Below are 20,544 nucleotides of genomic sequence, written 5' to 3'. Positions count from 1 at the left end.
ATCTAACTAAACATTTATATAAATATTTTATATAGTATAACTTACTAATTTTATTAATTTTATATCATCATATTTGAAGTTTAACATTTAAATATAATTATTATGTATTATGTAGAATATGGAAAATGACTTTTTCATAATCTAGTCGGATAGTAGGATTATTCGACTATCCAACCGGATTATAAAAAAATGACCGGATTGCCGAATATTCGGTAACTATCCGGTATCCGGTCATTTTTTTATACACATCCCTAGTTAGTATTGAGCAGTTCTTTTTGCATGAAAAGTCATCTTTTGGTATCTTAAATCCAAAATTCCAAAGAACAAAAAATATTGTATGACACCTGAAAAAGTTTACTTGTAAGAATGACAAAATCATTGGAATATGTGCTTTTCTGAAAAATATACTTTGAAGAAAATAACATTGAATCGTAAATATATTTAATAAATAACTTGAAAATAAATCATTATCATTATTTTTGGACAAATCTTGTACATGCCAGATGTAATATTAAAAATGTAATATTAAATTATTCTAGATAATTTTTTCATTAACGATTAATCAATTTTCTCCAATATATATATATATATATATATATATATATATATATATATATATATATATTGACCTCTTTTTTGTTTATTCGTATGAAACATTTGTATATTTAAGTATATTCAAAGTATGGTTCAATATATTTAATATTAATATTGATATGTTGATAAAACGTTTATCTCCTCACTTCCAAAATGCAAACAAAGCAACCAAAATTAATTCCTCCAAAAATAATTGACACTTTTTAATGTTTTCTTATTCAAATTTACATTTAAAAAATTATTATGTATCTTATTTGAAGAAATATTTAATTATTTGATTATTTAATTTTTATAGATTTGCTAATGATAGATATTTTTAATTACTTTGACGTTCTCAAAATCCATATAATAATTAGTTTGTACAGATTGCATGTATTTCCATATATTATCATGTATTGTTCACTCTTACAGTAAAACCATCTAATTCCACCTTTCCATTAAGATATCCCAGTCCCATTTACTTGATAGTAATAAAACAGTAAGTTAGTGATTATCATTATATTTATATTATATTAATTCAAAGATCCATAATTTTTACAATTTTTTTTGGGTAGAAAATACTAATTAATTTTTTATCTTCATGAGTCTGCTATTCTATGCGATTATTATAATATATATAAACATAAACATTATATCTAATATATAAATTTTTATGAACATATTACATATATAACACAAGAACTTTTAAGATTTTTATCTTTTTTTTTATAATATTTTGCAAGTATTAAATACAAAAAGAGTACTCTTTAATTCAATTTTGATGTTTCTATGATTTTTTTATGTGCTCATCAATTTTGTTATCTTGGTGTATTTTTTACAGCAGGTAAACGAAAATTTGACGGGGGTCACCAGAACCAGGGGGAATCTAAGCGTCGCTTCCAGAGCAATTGGGGAAACCAGCCCCTTGCCCAACAACCATTGGGCAATGCATATGGATTGGCGAGTGTAAATGGTGGCAGTGGTGGTGGTGGCGGTGACATAAGTTTTGGAGGCAGAGCCAGCACACTTGGCGGTGTTTCCGGTGATGATCACGAATGGTATCAAGACTCCTACCAATCATGGAGCTAACTTCTACAACCCTACGAGTGATGAAAAAAATACACATGAATAAGTATATGATGAATGAAAAATAAAAAATATATAAGACAAGGAGAAAGAGATAAGATAAAATCAGATTGGTTGAATGTATAGAGAGAGAGGGAGGGGAGGGGGAATAGAGATAAATAGGAGAAAGAAGGAAACTTAAAACGAAAAGAAAGAAGAATCATCCATTTGTATTATTATCGCTCTTAATCGAATTCAAATGATTGTAAATGTTTTTTCATATTTAATGATACGCAGCAACTATCTTCTGCGTTACCACCATTGCCCACTGTTGTTGTGATTATGTACAGTGATGTGCCACTGAGACTATTATGTCGGAGTGTGACCACCCACCCACCCCGTACTATTCTTATTATTATTATTATGATAATATTAATCTAAGTACCACTACTGCATTGTCACATTGTTTACTGCCAAGTGATGAAGATTAGCGATGTTGACATAGGGATTGTGATGGCTTGTATTAGTTAAAAGAATTCAGGGAAGCCGGCGGTTTATTATGCAATGATTAGATGTTTTGAATCTATATGACAAAGTATGCGTGCTTAGGTAGGTTAAAGGATGAAGTAAATAGCGTAAGAAAAAAATAAAAAAGTTACAAATGAACAATAGATGGAAAATGGAAGTCCAATCTTGAAAAAGTAGAAAATGTAATAAGCTTGTAGACAAGCAGAAGGCATAGGGCGAGAATGTGATATTTAGTAAGTATGCAAGAAATGAAAAGGGAAGAGAGAGAAGGGAGGAAGGAAAAGGAAGAACGAATATATTAGAATGCATGTTTGTAAGAGAAGAAAAAGAAAGATAATTTCTAAGCGAAAGGTGTCTATTTGAATGTGGAGCACGTCATACGTGCTGCAAGACCTTCTATTGTTGGTCTATAAATGTGTACAGTCAGTGAAACTATTATTATTAAGAGTCAGACAAGTTTTGCGAAAAAGGCAAATGTGAAATATTGCAAGCCAATGGTTTTGCGAATGTCTCCCAGATTAGGTTTTGGTTCAGGCGAGGATTCTATTGAATAAGAAAAACGAAAATGAAAAAAAAGAATATTTTGCTCACAATCGAGAAAAAACCCACTTGTACAGTAAATTTTTCAATGACAGTATCCACGTAGAAAAGCAAACTCGGACTCAAATTATAATATATTTATTTGTTAATGAGTTTCTTTTTTTTTATATTTGAAAAATTAAAAAATTGATCGTTGAAAGGAAATATCTAAAATGAATCTATTCCCTTTGAAAGGGAAATAAAAAGAGAGTGTATTGTTTTTTCTAAATTTTATGTAAAAAGTAAATTTGTTTCTTGTATTCTTTTATATATAAAAGAAAGAAAAGTTTTTAAAGATGACTGATTACGAATTTGATAATGATAGTCACAGATTGAGTAGTAGGATGTAAAATGTAATGTTTACAAATGCATGAACACATACAGCACACATTTTGAGTGTTGACTTGTTGTTATTGTTAGTCTGTTAGTTAATTAGTAAGAGTTGTAAGTGCGGGCTGTAGTTGGTCCCTGTCCCTGGAGCCCAGACACCCCCTGTTCTGGATGATTATTTGAAAAAAGAAAAAGAAGAAAACATGCAAATCATTTGTATTTTACACGCACCTCAAGATATGAAGATAAATATGACGTAAAGACAAAAAAGAAAAAAAAAGGATATTGTAACGGAATAACTGCATATCAGATTCTTATTTGTTGTAATATACCAAATGAGACGATACAATAGTGTGCATGCATATGAGCGCGCGCACGCACACGTGCCCCCCCCCCACACACACACACACACACCACATGCGCGCACGCACGCACGCACACGCACACACACACACACACACACACACACACACACACACCTAATACACGTATTTACGAATGTGTGTGTACCAGATAACATATATAATGATTAAATTTGGATTGGATTTGATACAATAGTACGATTGACGGATGATATTTATATGTAATATGATATCGAATATGATTTTACGCCGAATAATTATGCCACAAATTGATCAACCAGAAATATAAAAGATCGCATATGTATCATATTATAACGTGGATCATAGACTCAAATTAATACACACAACACATAATATGAAAAATATGAAACGATAGAGGCATCAACAGACAAAAAATCTGGATGACGACATATTGTTCGCTCGACCTCGTACTTTACGAATATTTTTGTTAATTTTTATTCATGTTTTACTTAAGTTTAATTTTTTTCCATCATCAATACTGTTTATTGGTAGAGATGAATTAACTGTACCTAGTAATAACGATTAGATGAGAGAAAAATTTCCCGTTTATATACACACACATACACACATTCATGTGTCTCGTGCGTATATGTGTATACGTATGTGTATGTGTGCGCGCACGTGGGTACATATGGTATGCGTATGCATGTATGCATCGTGTGCATTTGCATGTATACGTACATGCTTGCGTGCGCGCGCGTGGAGTATTCGATAATAACAATATCTTGTAAGCAAGTATATAATTATACTGAATGGAAGAATTTTCTACTATTTTATTATTTTCGCAATAAATAATGAATTATTATTAATTTATGAAGATCCATGAATGAGTATGCATTTGGGCGAAGAGATAGTTCCATGTTATACTTATGGTTGTTAAATGAGCGATAAGATATTTAAAAGTATAATTTATAAATGATAGAACATCTGTTTATAGTGCAAATATTTTTCCATACATATAGCAACTATGAACATACGTAAAGCTGAGCTCTCCACGCAACATGCTCTCATTTGTGGACTTCATGGAGTGCCTTCCATTTAGTGACACAAGTCGACATAAGTATTATTCTATCTTTCTTGGTATTCAATAAGTAACAAGGACAAAACGGTATTTGTGTCAACTTGTGTCATTAAATAGAAGGCACTTATTAGTCAGTATCTCATCAATTATTTTGAAATTCAAAAAATGACACAAGATTTTACTGTTCAGTTTAACCTGCTTTATTTGCCCACGAAAAATAATATAGTTATTATCAGATATCCTGTACACACTCGCGTGTGTGTGTGTATATATAATATGTATATATAGAATGTCTAATTTGAAATGCACAAAGCTTGTATACACGTAGAATGTGTCAAACTGAGTAGAAAATCTATCATTTTGCAATTTTCGCAATTAGTAATGAATTATTAAAAATTGAAAAAACGCATATTTGCCCGGCATGCTTGCATAAATGCAAGCACACAGTGAGATGTGATACATGTTATTACACATTTGTGGTTGTTAGGAATGCGGTGAGATATTTAGTGATATACAATTATGTGATCTACAAATGATAGAACATCTGCTTATAATGTATATCTTCAAATATTTCATTGCGCTCTTAGCAATTATGAATGAGCGTAACGCTAGGAAATCATATCTCTTTGTGCGTTTGGTATTTGCTAGTAGATCTGGAGCATATGCGTTTCGACAATTTTTAATAATTAATAACTCATTACTAATTGCGAAAATTATAAAATGGCAGAGGATTTTTTGCTTAGTTTAACATGCTTTATCTGTACACAAACGTTGTGTTATTTCAAATCAGCATCCTGCGTGTGGTGTGTGTGCGTGGCGGTGCGTATGCGTGCGTACGTCGTGTGTGCATGAGGATATGCACACACGTGCACACTCACATATACGCGCGCGCGTGTGTATGATGTATATGTGTGTGTGTGTGTGTGTGTGTGTGTGTGTGTGTGTGTGTGTGTGTGTGTGTGTGTGTGTGTGTGTATGTATGTATGTATGTATGTATGTATGTATATATATATATATATACATATATATTATTTACACTCACAAAATATCTGATTCGACTGGACAATGGCCATATGCAGATAGAACTGGTTAAATTGAGCAAAACAATCTATCATTTTGCGATTTTCACAATTAGTAATGAACTATTAGTCAAAAATTGCTGAATAGGCATATATCAACCTAGCTTATTGACAAATATCAAGCGCACAATGAGATGTGATCGTCTAATGTTACGCGCATTCGCGATTGCTAGGAGTCAGCGCCATGTTGGAAGTGTGCATTATAAATAGATGATTCTTTCATTTATATATCATATCACATCTCGCTGTGTTCCCAGCAACTGCGAACGTACATAACACTCTGTGGTCGTATCTCATTGTATGTTTGTATTTTGTTTGTATATTGAATGAGCTGAACAAATACGCATTCATTCAGCGATCTTCAATAACTAACTATTAATGCATTACTATTTGTGAAAATCGCAAAATGGTTGAAGATTTTTTTATTCAGTTTGACTCGGTTTATCAGTATATCGCTGTTGTATTATTTCGAATCAAACTCTGTATGTGTGTGTGCGTGTGCGCGCGCGCGCGCGCGCGTGTGTGTGTGTGTGTGTGTGTGTGTGCGATTCTCAGTAATTGCGATCATTGTTTTGAAAAACGAAAAAAAAGGAAAGGAAAATTCGAGCGAATTGCAAAAATTGCGTTTTGCATTAGCTATTTACTTTTTATTTCTCTCGTGCCCCCTCTCCCTTTCTATTTCCACTATTCCTTATGATTATTCGCCTACCATATTTTATATCTATTTACCTATTCTACTTACCTACACATCCTATTTATAAAAGCATAATATCGAGGATATAATAATATTAATATTAACAATATGCTAAGGATGATATTGCTAATCATAATTGAGTGGGTTTTTGTGACACATGATAATATTCCAATATAAAAAAAATTCTGGTTTTCCGTGCAAAAATAATGTAATTTATAAAAGGGAATGATAAGAGCATGATAGAAAAAAGAATAAAAGTAAAAAAAGATGATGAAAACAGCAAGAGGATATCTTTTGTGTGTATATGTATATATATATATATATATATATATATATATATATATATATATGTGTATGTATGTATATACACATATGTATATACACACACACGTACATAGATGCAAAGATACGATTAAAGAGTTCGGCTTGCGGGGGCAAGGAAGCATAACTTGGCTAAAGCGGAGACAGTTCACGGTGACGAGATTCTTAGACTGATCTAGGTACTAGCGTTTATCGATAATACCACCGGCCCCGCCCCAGTTAAATAGGCATCCCAAAAGTATCACTATCATATTTCTTTCCTGTTTCTATTATCGTTTCTATTATCGTTCATTGTCTTTTCCCCATTTTATTCTTCATTTTCATCTCATTTCCATTTTACACTTCATTTTTTTTATTTTGTATTCTGATACTCGGTATGGCAGCTGGGGTGCCTGGGGTGGTTATCGGTTGCATTTTAGGATAATGCACCACACACTGTGGCTGGCGACGCCGTAGCCGCGCGCGTACGTGCGTGCTTTTTTTTGCCCGGTTAATGCCTCGATTACATGGCAATGATTATAATAATAGTAATTCGTACACGTCGTATTTTTTCTTTGAATAATTGTTCACATTATTCGGGGCTAATTATTACAAGTGATTATCTCCCATGCGGATGTTGTATGATCCATGGACCGAGATGTTGCGAACATTCAAAACGGACTGCGAACCACGTGTCTTTAAAAAAAAAAATATATATATATATATATATTTAAAAATATATATACATACGCGCGCGCGCGTGTGTGTGTGCGTGTATGTGTAATTCCTGCGAATATGCATTTTTGTGACGTGATGTTATTTAGCATTAATTAACGAGAAAGAAGGAAATCGTATGAAAGATTCAATAAAAAATATTGCATCCAAATCCCTGAAAAGAAAAAATACACATATATATTTTATATCTTTTTTTGCGCTACATGTCAGCTCCGCGGCTATAAAACAGATGTGCAAAATTTTTCCCGCCAAACTTTTCACATATCGCTCATTATATTTGCGTTTTCTCAGATTCTTTGATTATTCACTTCCTCTACCAATTGCTTTGCTTTTTCCTGGAATTTTTATTTCTCCAGCTCCCCTTAATTTTAGTGTGAAACGTAGTTAAACATAATGATTAAATGATGATGATTTTAAAGACAAATGTTATAACATGGTTCCTTTTTTCGGGCTAGGAGCTTGATTTAAAGTGTCAAAGATTTTTGTGTATGACCAGATGTATTCTACATGTCTCAATAAACAGTTGTATGTGAATTACCTTTCTTAAATATATGCTGCATTTTATTTCGTAACCTTTACTCCCAATTTTCTGTTGATTTGCTCTTGAATAGCAATATAGGGCCGGTTTTAATCCATGATCTTCGAGAGAACAAGATGATTCTACAGAAGTACTTTATATGTGATAAACGCAGGGTTCACAATGCATGGAAAAAGGGAAATATGTCATTTTGATGCAAGATCTGTGGAAAGTACGACGTTATTAGACATATTCTGTCTTTCGCTTAGTGAACTCTACATATAGGCAGAACTGGGATTTAGTCACATCTATTGAGAGAATAAAACCATCTTCTCTCTGAAGTCGTGAAGATTCGAGAATTGTGTACATATATACAGTGACTTGCATTAATATTCGGACACCACAGTGTTCGTGATCGTATTGTTGCTTTATATATTTGTTTATAATATTGTTATTGAATTGATTGTTTCTTAATATATTAAATATATTAAAACACTTCTTGTAGTTAGAAACATAAACTTTATTTATTTACCGCACAAAGTTTTTTATATAATAAGCGATAAATTAAATAATGTCAAAATTTAATATCGCAAAAATATTCGGACAGTAAGTAAATACACATAAATATGTATATTTTTTTAATAAACAATATTGGAATATTAATATTTTGTAGGCTGTTTTACGACTTCCTGTAAACGTTGGGACATATTAGATATAATTTTGTTTAAATATTCTTTTGTAATACATCCCCATTCTTCTAATAACTTCAATTTCTTTCAATTCCGTTATTGTAATTATACGTATTGTTCGAATGTTACGGTCCAACTGATCCATCAATTTTCAATTAGATTTAAATCCGGTGATTGAAGAGAAGGGTGCAACACTTTAGGTCAATTATATAATATTCTTGTACAATTCTCGATTTGTGCTTAGGATTGTCTTGATAAAATTTAAACTCACAAATGTTCATATTACAAACATTTTTTATTAAATTTTGTTTCAATGAATTTAAGCCCCTGAATATTCAGCGAAGACCGCCGCGTTGACGATAGTAACGTATTTTTCACTATCGCGAGGAAAAATAAAAGCTCATACATCCTTGTTCATCTTATCCTTGTCCTTGTTTATCTTTATACAAATGACGGACAACAAAATTTTTTATAACGGCTATTTTCGTTGTGTGCTAATCGTGCAGATATGACTTGTTTCATATTTACAAGATTTGTAAAAATGAGCGGCAACTAAAATTGGTTAGACGACAATTTCTCGAAAAATGGAGGGAATAATGTTGATATCAACGAAATCCTTTAAACGAAATAATTTTAATTTCTATGGATTAGTAGCACTGTTCAAGTAATAATCTGTTGGTTTGCATATCCTTTTTGACATATGCGCGGGCATGTATATATGTAATAAGTATTATATATCAGAATATAAATATAAAATATATTATAGCATTTTATTATTAGGTGTACAAAAAAGTTCTGAGTTTTTTTTTGTAAAATTCAATCTTTATTCAAAAATAAACAAAAAAATATTAATCAGCGAAATATTCCCCGTTTGCATCAACGACCTTTTGCCATCTTTCGGGTAGCTTGCGAATTCCTTGACGATAGAAGCTCACTGGCTTCGAAGCGATAAAGCATCAATGCATTTTCGTATCTCTTCAAATCTCACGAAATGTGTATCAGCCAAATGATGCTGCAGCGACCGAAATAGGTAGTAATCGGAAGGCGCCATGTCTGGGCTATACGCCGCGTGCGGGAGAAGTTCCCAGCCTAATGCAAAGATATGGTCCTGAGTCGCTTTCGCAACATGTGGTCGAGTATTGTCATGAAGCAAGATCACTTTACGACGTCCTTGGCCAGTAAATGGCCTCTTTTCTTCTAATGCATCGTTCAAATTGGTCAATTGTTGTTGGTAGCGGTTTATCGTGATTGTTTCACCCGGTTGTAACAACTCGTAATACAACATACCTTTCCAATCCCACCAGATACAGAGCAAAACCTTTTTGCTGTGGATATTGGGCTTTGGCGATGTCGAAGGTTGACCCATGATTTTCTATGTTTAGAGTTATTATAAAGAATCCACTTTTCATCGCCTGTAATGATTTTGTGTAGAAAATCTTTTTTCCGGAACTTTGTAAGCAAAGTGAGTGCAGTGTCACGCCGACGATTTTTGTTGTCTTCGGACAATTCATGCGGAACCCATCTGCCTTCCTTCTGAACCTTTCCCATCGTATGTAAACGTACGGAAATGGTTTGCTGCGTAACGCCAAGTTGTTCTGCAAGCTCCTTTTCAATTTGCGCAGAGTTTATATCCAGCAGTGCTTGCAATTCATCCGTTTCAATCTTTTGAGAGCGTCCAGCACACGGTTGACATTCGTCTTCAAAACTGAAATCTCCTTGGCGAAATTTTTGATATCATCTTTTACATGTAGTATGACTTACAGCATTCTCTCCATATGCAGCACAAATCATTGCAGTGACTTTAGCAGCATTTTTCTTCAGATGAAACGCGAAGTGGATGAAAAATCGAATATACTCTTTTGTTATTGCCATCGTGAACACTACTGATTTTTGAGGTTATGTGCATCAAACGCCAAACCGTATGGCATTTTAGAAGGCCAAATGTCAATGCTTTAAAACCGCAAAAGGGCGTGAAGATATATAAAATTTAAATTGTTATTTCGGTTGTATGAAATCTAAAGCTCAGAACTTTTTTGTACACCTAATAAAATAAAATTAAACAGTATATTATTTAAGTATATTATTTAAATAATAGTATATTATTATATAACATTAATGTGTGTAATATTTATCATTATTTTTCACCTTATTCGCTTTATGTTTTCATTTATTGTCTTTATTTGTCTTTATTTACTTTTATTTTAATAAAATGCTATTTTATTTTAATACTTTTATTTTAATAAAATGCTATTTTATATTTACATTCTGATATATAATACTTATTACCCCGATAGCAAAAACTGCACAAACAGATTTTGAACCTGCTACTAATATTTGATGACAAAAAAGCAACAAATTGCACACAGAGTCTGTAATATCTGACGATGTGAGCAAACTGTCCTCAAAAATATGACAAATCTTGCCGACATGCAATGCCAGTAGATTGCTAGCAAAAACCGAGCAAAGCTTGCCAACATGCTATGCCAGCAGATTGGCAGCAAAAAACCGAGCAGAGTCTATCATTACGCATTATTACGTATTTAAACACAATAATTGAAAAACTACTGCTAGATGGCGTCCGTTTCTCGCAAGCAAAATTTATCAAACTTTCTATATAAGCGAAATCGTAATCAAAATTTAAACATGCATTTATTATTTACGTATTTTTATGTATGTGTTTGATGCAAGACGTAATCGTCCAACAAGGAAGTTAGGACAAACTCTGCTCGATTTTTGCCGCCAATCTGTTCGCATAGCAAGCCAGCCGACTCTGCTCGGTTTTTGCCACTAATTTGCATAGCATGTCAGCAGGCTCTGTTCGGTTTCTGTCGCCAATCTGTTCGCATAGTATGTCAGCAGGCTTTGTCGACAAATCTCGAGCCTAATGCGGACAGATAGCTATGGATTTGCAGTCAATATCTGATCGAATTTGTTGCCAATCTGCTAGCAAATTGCTAGCATTTTGCTTGCTGGGTACGTATGTACATGCCCGCGCATATGTCAAAAAGGATGTGCAAACCAACAGATTACTACTTGAACAGTGCTACTAATTCATAGAAGCTAAAATTATTTCGTTTAGAGGATTTTGTTGGTATCAACATTATCCCCTTCATTTTTCGGGAAATTGTGTCGTCTAATCCTAAAATTATCGTCGGACATTATATGTGAAAGCATTTTTTCCACTTCTTTCAATAGCTGTCAAATCGTGCGTTTTCAGTCTGAACAAGCTTCATTTCACGTGCCTTTTACAACTATTTATTGACTATCAGGAAGGGAAAATATAGTAGCCGCTCATTTTCACATGTGTCTTAAAACGATATCAGATATTTTAGACAAATATCTTTTTATTATAAAACTGCCATCATAAACTTTATTGTGTTGTGGCGGTTATCTACTACGGCGATAGCACGTGGCCCAGACATGATAACGATTCGTCGGTCCGCTACGTGGCGACGAAGCGCGAGATCATCTTCTCGCATTCAACTTGTAGCAGTTACTGCCATACCACGGCGATAGCATGTGGCCCAGACATGATAACGATTCGCGGGCCCGCCACGTGGCGGCGAAGCGCGAGATCATCTTCTCGCGTTCAACTTATTCCGTCGCGAATATATAAAGAGCGGCACTCCACACCGTTTTTCGTCACAATCGCCAGAGCCTACTCAATAGAGAAGCGCCTCGACCAAAGCCAGTCTTCCAGCAGTAAACGCTGTCCCGGAATCCTCTCTCAGCAACCGTCAACGCCGCTTCAACGCCGTGGGACTCCGCAGCAATCAACGCTGTTTCAACCGTTCGTTTCCGGGCGACTCTCCGCAGCAGTTAACGTTGCTAGTAGAACCCTCCGCAGCAGTCAACGCTGCGCCAACCGTCCGTTTCCGGGCGTTCCCCCCGCGGCAGTGAACGCCGCGCCATCCTCGCCGTCAATGCCGCGGCATCACCATTTTGCCCCGGAGATTCCCTCGCAGCCGTAAGCGCCGCACTATTCGCCCGCGTACGGACGAACTTCTTGCCGTAATCGCCGCGCAGCCCACGGCGCCGGACTTAAACAATCACATCCGACCGCCGGAACCGACCCCGAAGGGCGCCAACCAGACCGCATCCATGGCTTGGCAAGCGGAAGCGCCGAGTATTCAACTCCACGAGGAGGCGCCTTGAGGAGCTCTTCGGCTCGACGTTATCGCCCGAGAGCAGCCCGCAACGATCATCTTTTTGGCCGGAAGATTCTCCGGAGAGGGATCACACGGCTCCCGAGTGCCCGCCGACGCCAGGGCGCACCCTCTCGCTGCTCTTTAGACCGGCGATCTCAGGATTGGAGCAATCCCGCAGCTAATCGCCTGGCGGCTGCACAAAATAGAATTTGACCCTGTCCACAGGGCGGCGCCTCGAAGGAACACTCGGTGATTCTTCAACAACGCGAGTTCGTAAACTGAGGGAAGATCAACCGACGAGTGATCGAAACTCTTCACCGCGCATTCGAGACACAGCGGCGCGGGCGCCAAGGAGCGGAGACGGCTCTGAAAGCTAGCCGCCGCTTGCGCCGAGACTACGGATTACGGCGCACCCACACAGTACACTCGCGAGACTCAGACGTGTGGACATTCCTGTATATGATTACACATACACAAACACTTGTACATAAAGCACTGAATACATGGCATTGTTAATAGCATACATGGTCTAATCAAATTTATTGGAGCGTGCAACTTTCACTTCATTGCATGAAATTCCTCTTCTTTTCCTTCTCGCTTTGCTTAGACTAAGCGTACGCCATCGCTTTCACGGTTGCTGTTCGTCTTGGTTGCTCAAAATTTTGCATCGTTGACCTATCACGCCGCTGGGTCGATGTTGCTTCGCTCGACACTCCGCAAGGCGACCAACATCATTCAACAACGTCATTCAACAACGCTAGCTCACAGCCAATCAGACCTCAACTATGCACGTATCAGGCAATACGCAGCCGCCTCCACTCGCTCTCTCTCTCTCTCTCTCATGTGACTCTTAACATTCATCAATTCTAGCGTGCAAGGAAACGCACTTAAATCTAAGCATTCTAACTGGCCACAGTATATTTCTCGCCTATGATCGCCTTATCGTCACGATTCCAATATGACTGCGGTGACTACTCAGGGACCTTAAGAGAATGCTGAAGCAACGATTGAATTCCAATAGGAAGACGCCCTCATCTAGATGGAACTAAAATATCGATAATTTATTATATGGTAAATTATCAACATTTTTAATTCCATTCGCTGCATTACCATATTAAAAATATATATCAAAAATGCATTCAAAAACGTATCCGTAGTATCCAAGAACTACGTTATATATAAATGTGTACATACAAATACATGCATCTACATACATTACTAGATTTGTATGCAATTCGATATTTTTAAAATATCATACAAATAGTGTCTAGTAATATAATAAAATATATACATATATGAATTGTATATCTATACAAAATGCTTTCATTGGCCTTACTTTTTTGGCAAGAAATTATTATGTTATTTATGTTTTTGGCATTTTATAAAAGTTGCCAGCGCATGATTAACACCTATGGCACGTTATTAAATATCGGCCAGCACACAATTAACGTCTCTGGCACGGTAATATTCAGTGCACGATTGATGCCTCTGGAATTTTATTAATCCTAATCTATACATGGATGCCTCTGGCACATTATTAATACCGGAGAGCCCACGATTAACGCCTCTGGCATGTTATTTATACTGACCAGCACACAATTAACGCTTGTAGCACATCATTAATACCGTCATTAATACCGTCATTAATACCGTCATTAATACAGCCAACACACGATTGATGCTTCTGGAATGGTAATATCATCCACTTTATTGATATTTGACAGTTCATGAATGATGGGAGATAAACAAAACGAGCAAAGTAATAATGATTGTAACGAGCAGTGTTTCTTATCAACCTTAAATGTAACACGTATGTAACATGATTATTCAACTCTTATTATTAAAAGAAATCGGCTGCTGCACTATATGAAAGGACTGAAAGTGAGGAGCAACGCGAAGCCTTTATCGTTGAGCTTTTCAAGTAATCCATCGGCTAGCCAGGTATCATAGGAGCGGTGAGAGGACTCCCCTTGCGGGCAGCCTCTATCCACCCATCCTTTCACTTTCACCGACCTCAGTGAGGCAGTCACCTGATGTCCGAACATTTCTCGGATCCACTCCACCAGTTTCTCCGGTACGCCCCGTCTTGTTGCTTTGACACAGACTACTCCGTGCGGAGTATTGTTAAAAGCTCTCTCGATGTCCAAGAAGATGCCTACCGCATAGCCCCCTTACTGAAGTTGCCGCTCGATAATAGAGACAACCAAGTGGAGAGCAGTTAGACTCGAGTAGCCAGCCCGGTGTGCATGCTGATTAAGGTGCAAGGGACTCCGAGCCAGCACTTTATCTCTTATATAGACATCGATCAGCCTCTCCAGTGTTTTCAAGAGAAACGAGGTCAAACTGATCGGTCTAAAGTCCTTGGCCGAGATGTGGTCCGATTTTCTCGCCTTAGGAATGAAGACCACTCTTGCCCGTCTTCACGCTCAAGGCGTGTAACCAAGGGCCAGGCAAATCTTTAGCATTCTTATAAGGGGGGCCCAATTACTTGATCCAGCCTCTTCTATAGAAGAGCCGGGAAGATCAGATCGGGCCCTGTCGACTTGAAGGACTTGAAGAAGCCTATTGCCTATTTAATCTTATTTGGTCTTATGATTTCCGTCGCTAGCCTCCAGTCGTTGGCGTGTGCCTTCGTCCGCTTTGTAGAATCGGTCCATACCGCTTTGGAAGCTAGGAAAGCCGGTCTCCAAGACATGGGTCAGGCAATGCTCACCAGAAACCATGATACCGTCCGCCACACGGACCGCTCCTAACACAGCCTCCGGGTTCCTCAATAGAAATCTGCTAAGTCTGACAGTAGCAGGAATTCCCTCCACTGACTCGCAGAATTTCTGCCAGCTTTTTCTCTTCGCCACAATCACCGAGTCTTTATATTCCTTCTGGGAACACTTGTAGAGATCCCAGTCGGAAGGCCGGCTCATATTCCTTGTCCTATTCTAGGCCCGGTGGGCCCTGGCCCTAAGCTCCTGCAGTCGTGGGCTCTATCAGAGGATTCCTCAATTGTTGGTAGCCGTCCTAATTGGATACAGTTCGCTTCACGAGCTAATTAGAGTTCTCTGCAGATGTTCTACACAGAGCTCCAGCTCCTTTGCTGTACCATGCCTTCTAGGAAATGCCTTGAGATTCCTGCCCAGATCCCTCCGATAGGGGACCCAGTCGGGGTCCCCAGGAAGATTCTTCGGATTTTTCTGACCTCCATCTTAAGATCTGAAAACCCAAAAGTTATTAGCCTGTGATCGGAAAGAGAGGGCTCATCGACATCTTCCATTCCGCCATCTCACGCACTGCTCTTTGTGAGCAGAGAGTGAGGTCGAGCATCTCCCTTCTCACCGTCATACAAAAGGTGGGTTCATTGCCCTTGTTCAGCACTTCCAGGTCAGTCGTTACCAGGTTACTTTAGTAACTTCTCTCCCCATTCGTTGGTGTCAGAATTCGTTCGTGGTGTCAGAACTGCCTCAGTATGATACGCATTAGCATCGCATTCCATCACTAGGATCAGTCCTTCCTTCTGGCATAAGTTCACCACTTTAATCAGATCGTGGCACCCCGTGGTGGCACCTCCTCTCCATGCGGGAAATAGGCCGAGCATTACCAGCCTTCTGATACCTCTTGCACTGCCTGTGGCCGTCATCTCGATACCAGGTCTCTGGAACATAACTTCGACAGTAGACGCGCTTCCCTTTTACCGCAATACACGCTCTGGGTCTTTGTTCAGTGGGGGCCCTAAAGAGCTTCCCACATGCTGCCACTATGAGCAATCCATGATTTTTGCATCAAGGAGATGGCTGTATGCATTTTAGACTGGCGCTTGGCTAAAATCGCCGAGACCCCTTTACTATGATGCAAGTTAATTTGGCTCATCTTAATCACTGACCAGCCCATTGATCGGGTTAGCCTTAAGATCGAGATTTTTCCATCCCCATCTCTTCACCATGAACCCGAGCTACCTTTATGGTGATCTGCTCGATTCCATAGCATAGCTTGAAGTCCAGCTCCCTTTGAGCAAACTAGACTTCAAGTTGCCGAAAACGAAGTTCTTTCCCTCAGGGGAAGCTTCGACGTTCTCGGCAAAGATACGTCAGTCCTGGATGCCGACGCCCGGATTCTGCCTCTCCAGCAGCGCAGAACCGCAGCCGCAGGTTTCGGGGATCCCGGAACCCAGGCCACAGCCCTGTGTCGCCTTTGAAGCTCCTTCAGGGCCATCATCCTGAGCCTAGCTCTTCCAAGACACAATGCCTATCCGTTTCTCGAGCCATCCAAGTGACTCCGCGCCTCTACAACCGCGCTGTCCTTGAGGTTAGCCGGTCCGACAAATCTGGACAGAAAACCCTCTTGGATCCTCTCCAGGATCTCTGCCAGGAGCGCTCCCCTGAATGAGGTCACTTGCTTCGGAGCGATACTCCTCTCGGAGTACCCCTCCAAAATAACCACCCTCGCCAGCGGGTCGGCTGTCACCGCATAGGACCCCGTATCCTGAGCCCTAGACTTTTTCGTGGCTTTCTTAATTAATGGTGGAATTTCCCCTGAGCCCGCGTGGCGCTTTGTACCCTGCGGGCCCCTTCTCCCCCGTCTCTGATTTCGCCTGGGCGGCTGAGGTGCCGGAAGGTTACTCTTCAGCAAGAGCCTTCTCCCTGTCCCTCTTAGCCCTTCTTTTCTTGGCTCCTCAACGATTCCTCTTACGAGAAGCCCCTGCGTTGCTTGCCACGCCCCCGTTTCCTCCCGAATCTGAAAGAACCCGTTCAGGAACAGGAGCCGTTCCTTCCTCCTCGGTAATGGCCGCCTCATCTCTCGAGCTCGTACGGGCCCGTTTTTGCGGCGCGGACACCACCACCCCCATCGAACGCCCTTCGGGGCTTTCGGTCTCCATCACTTCATTATTTAAAGAATTATTTGAAAGTTCATCCATGATTTTCCCACAAGTAGCTAGGAACGAAACTATAGCTAGGACGAACAAGCAGAACCCCGCATGCGTGGGTAAAGCTAAATACTCTGAGATTTCGGTTCCCCAGAAGCATCATTAACGACACTGCACCCCCAGTGTCATGCAGTGCCTCACCACGATGGCTCCCAGCTTGGCTTGGGGTAAGAGGATGGTCCAAGGCAGCTTTACACCTGGGCTCGAACATCGTATTGCGCATGGAGAGCGAGAGAATACGATAGTATCTCTACTCCCTTCTGACAGCGCGTCAAGTGCGAGAGAGTGCAATAATATCCTTATTCTCTTCTTGCAGCGAATGAAAATGAACTCGATCATTCATTGTCCTGTTTTATAATTTTACAAATTTAGAATCATGGCAACAGTGCATTCAGAAAACGGCGCTTTACATGAAAAGACCGAAAGAGTGGAATAATGCCAAGCACACACACACAAAATATGAGGCACATACATGTGCTTCTAGCGATTCGGCTCTTTTCAGATAGTAGAAGAGAATAAAAATACTGTCGTACTTTGTCTCATTCGATGCATCGTGAGAAGAGAATAAAAATACTATTGTACTCTTTTGCTCTCGATGCGATGATCTAGCGGATCTTGGTTATAGCTGACAATTGTTGACATAGCGAATGAATTGAAAACAGTAAGCAGAAAATATTGTTAATATGAACGAAAACGAAAATCGTTACATATGATCATTGCACTTTACATATAATATTATACTTTACATATAATATTATTATTATAATAAGCTGTTATATAATTTTATTTATAAAATTTTAAATAATACATTTAGAATATATATAAAATTATTTTACAATATATCTTTCAAAATTCTCTTAAAAACTCAAAGTTTTCTATGTTTTGAGTAATTCCAAATTGTACAAATTTGTTATATACTTGTTGTTGTAGCATATATTTTCGCTTGCATCAAATAAAAAAGGAGAGAAGAAGTAAGACGTAAAATTGATTATTCCATTACTTAACAAATTTGTCGAATTTGTAATTAATTACTCAAAACATAGCAAACTTTGAATTTTTAAGAGAATAATGGAAAATGTATTGTAAAATAATTTCATATACATTCTCATTTATTACATTGTTTAAAATTTTTATTCATAAAGTTATAGAACAGTTCATTATAATGAATATTATTTGTAAAGTATAATGATTATATATAACAATTATAACGATATATAACGATTTTCGTCGTCGTTCACATTATCGATATCTACTTACTCATTTCAGTTTATACGCTAAATGTCAACAATAGTCAGCGGTAACTGAAATACGTTCGAGAGGCTCGAGCATCGCATCAAGAGCGAAAGAGTACGATAGTATTTCTACTTTTTTCTACCGTCTGAAGAGCCGAATGCTGGATGCACATATGTATGTGTTTTGGTGTGTGCTTCGCATTGCTCCACACTTTCGATCTTTCCATGTGCAGTGCCGATTTTTGGAAGCACTGGTGCCATGATGATAAAATTTATTTTAAATTATAGAACAGGATGACGAATGATCGAGTTACATATATTGTGTGTTGTGCACACACACACACACACATACACACACGCACGCACGCACGCACGCACGCACGCACGCACGCACGCACGCACGCACGCACGCACGCACGCACGCACGCACGCACGCACGCACGCACGCACGCACGCACGCACGCACAGAGTAATAAGTCAGGTATTATTTTCTTTAATAAATTGTATCGCGTATCAATACTTTCACAGTCTTTCACTGACTTGATCTCACTTGATACTCACACACTTGATCGATAGAATGACTTATTTACGAACAAATTTATTAGTTTGTTATTATCAATCACTATCGATTAATTATTCGGTGATTAAAAATGACTTGAAAGAAAGAAATATACATTACATGTAATCACAGTAATCTATCAGAAGTTCTCTTTTATAAATTGTCAACATGTTCACGGATTTACTCACGCACTTGATCGATAAAATCATTTATGAACAAATCTATCGGGTCACTACAATTAATCATTACTGGTTAATTATCCCGCCAATTGAAAATTATTACAAAAAACGCGTTACATACACAGCGCACGTAACCTGTCGCGGACTGCTCGATGACAATAATCAGACAAATTATGTTCTTAGTGCAGTAAAGTGCATTAATTCGCCAAGTGATAATAACGATCTAACTTATCGACCTAATGTAATGTAAATCAGATCGATAAGTCAGCCTATTATGATGCAGCGCGTTAATGACCGATAGTAAAACGCTTCGAACGCTTCGTAATACCAAGTAATAATAGATAAGTTCGATAGATAATATCGGCAGGTAATGTCCACCTGTCGGACATAATTGACTTGATTTTTTATTGATTTTTTTTTTAATAATTTGTGAACTCGAAGAGAATGTCCCTCGAAATAAAATATTTGGTTGCCCTGAAAAAGTCAGATAAATTATTATAGAAGACTTTTTTTCTTTTCATAATAAATGTTCGAAATGTCCGCCGTCCATTCTGATGCAAGCTCTCATGCGTTTCAGTAAATTTTCTTGTGTTTTCTCCTAACTTCGTTGTCAATTGACCAAATGGCATGGTGAAGTTTGTTATTTAGTTCTTCGATATTCTCGGGAAGCTGTCTGTAAATGATTTCCTTGCAGTAGGAAGAAAAAATGGATTGAAGTCTGGGGATCTTGCAGGCCAATGTATCGGTCCATACCGGCCCATCCAACGAAATTGCTGATTTAAAAAGTCTGTGACTATTCTGGCGTTATGTGCACCAGCACCGTCCTGTTGAAATATAATTTTATTTCTGTTTAATAATGGTATCTCTTCCAAAAAGTCCGGCAGATTTTCTGATAAACGTCCCATTCGACGGAGGGGGCGGAGAGGGGACATCGATCCCCCACAAGGTGAACCGATCGATACTTCAATCAATAAACCGTCGACTGTAGGACATTTTCAGAGCGACATCGAGACTTCAA

At 38.1% G+C, this 20,544-nt stretch overlaps 1 protein-coding gene and 1 pseudogene across 10 annotated transcripts in view; one reads left to right on the top strand and one right to left on the bottom strand.

Annotated features, from left to right (window-relative positions):
- The window catches only part of Syp (synaptotagmin binding cytoplasmic RNA interacting protein), a 36,449-nt gene extending 28,614 nt beyond the window's left edge, over positions 1 to 7,835 (top strand). For 6 of the 10 annotated variants that reach the window (XM_011632641.3, XM_011632639.3, XM_011632638.3 and 3 more), the window contains one exon: positions 1,415 to 7,835. In XM_011632641.3, coding sequence (XP_011630943.1) covers positions 1,415 to 1,662 — 248 coding nt within the window. In that variant the 3' untranslated portion in view covers positions 1,663 to 7,835. The remainder of the gene's footprint in view (positions 1 to 1,414) is intronic. The other 4 variants (XM_089082141.1, XM_011632637.3, XM_089082143.1 and 1 more) reach the window with 3 other exon arrangements.
- An 8,131-nt stretch (positions 7,836 to 15,966) lies between these two features.
- Positions 15,967 to 19,590, bottom strand: LOC148935342 (uncharacterized; annotated as a pseudogene).
- Between the last annotated feature and the right edge of the window lie 954 nt (positions 19,591 to 20,544).

This window comes from Pogonomyrmex barbatus, unplaced genomic scaffold (assembly GCF_055798465.1).
Source record: "Pogonomyrmex barbatus isolate J1 unplaced genomic scaffold, ASM5579846v1 scaffold5, whole genome shotgun sequence".
Lineage (NCBI taxonomy): Eukaryota > Metazoa > Arthropoda > Insecta > Hymenoptera > Formicidae > Pogonomyrmex > Pogonomyrmex barbatus.
This window is presented reverse-complemented; position numbering and strand designations above follow the sequence as displayed.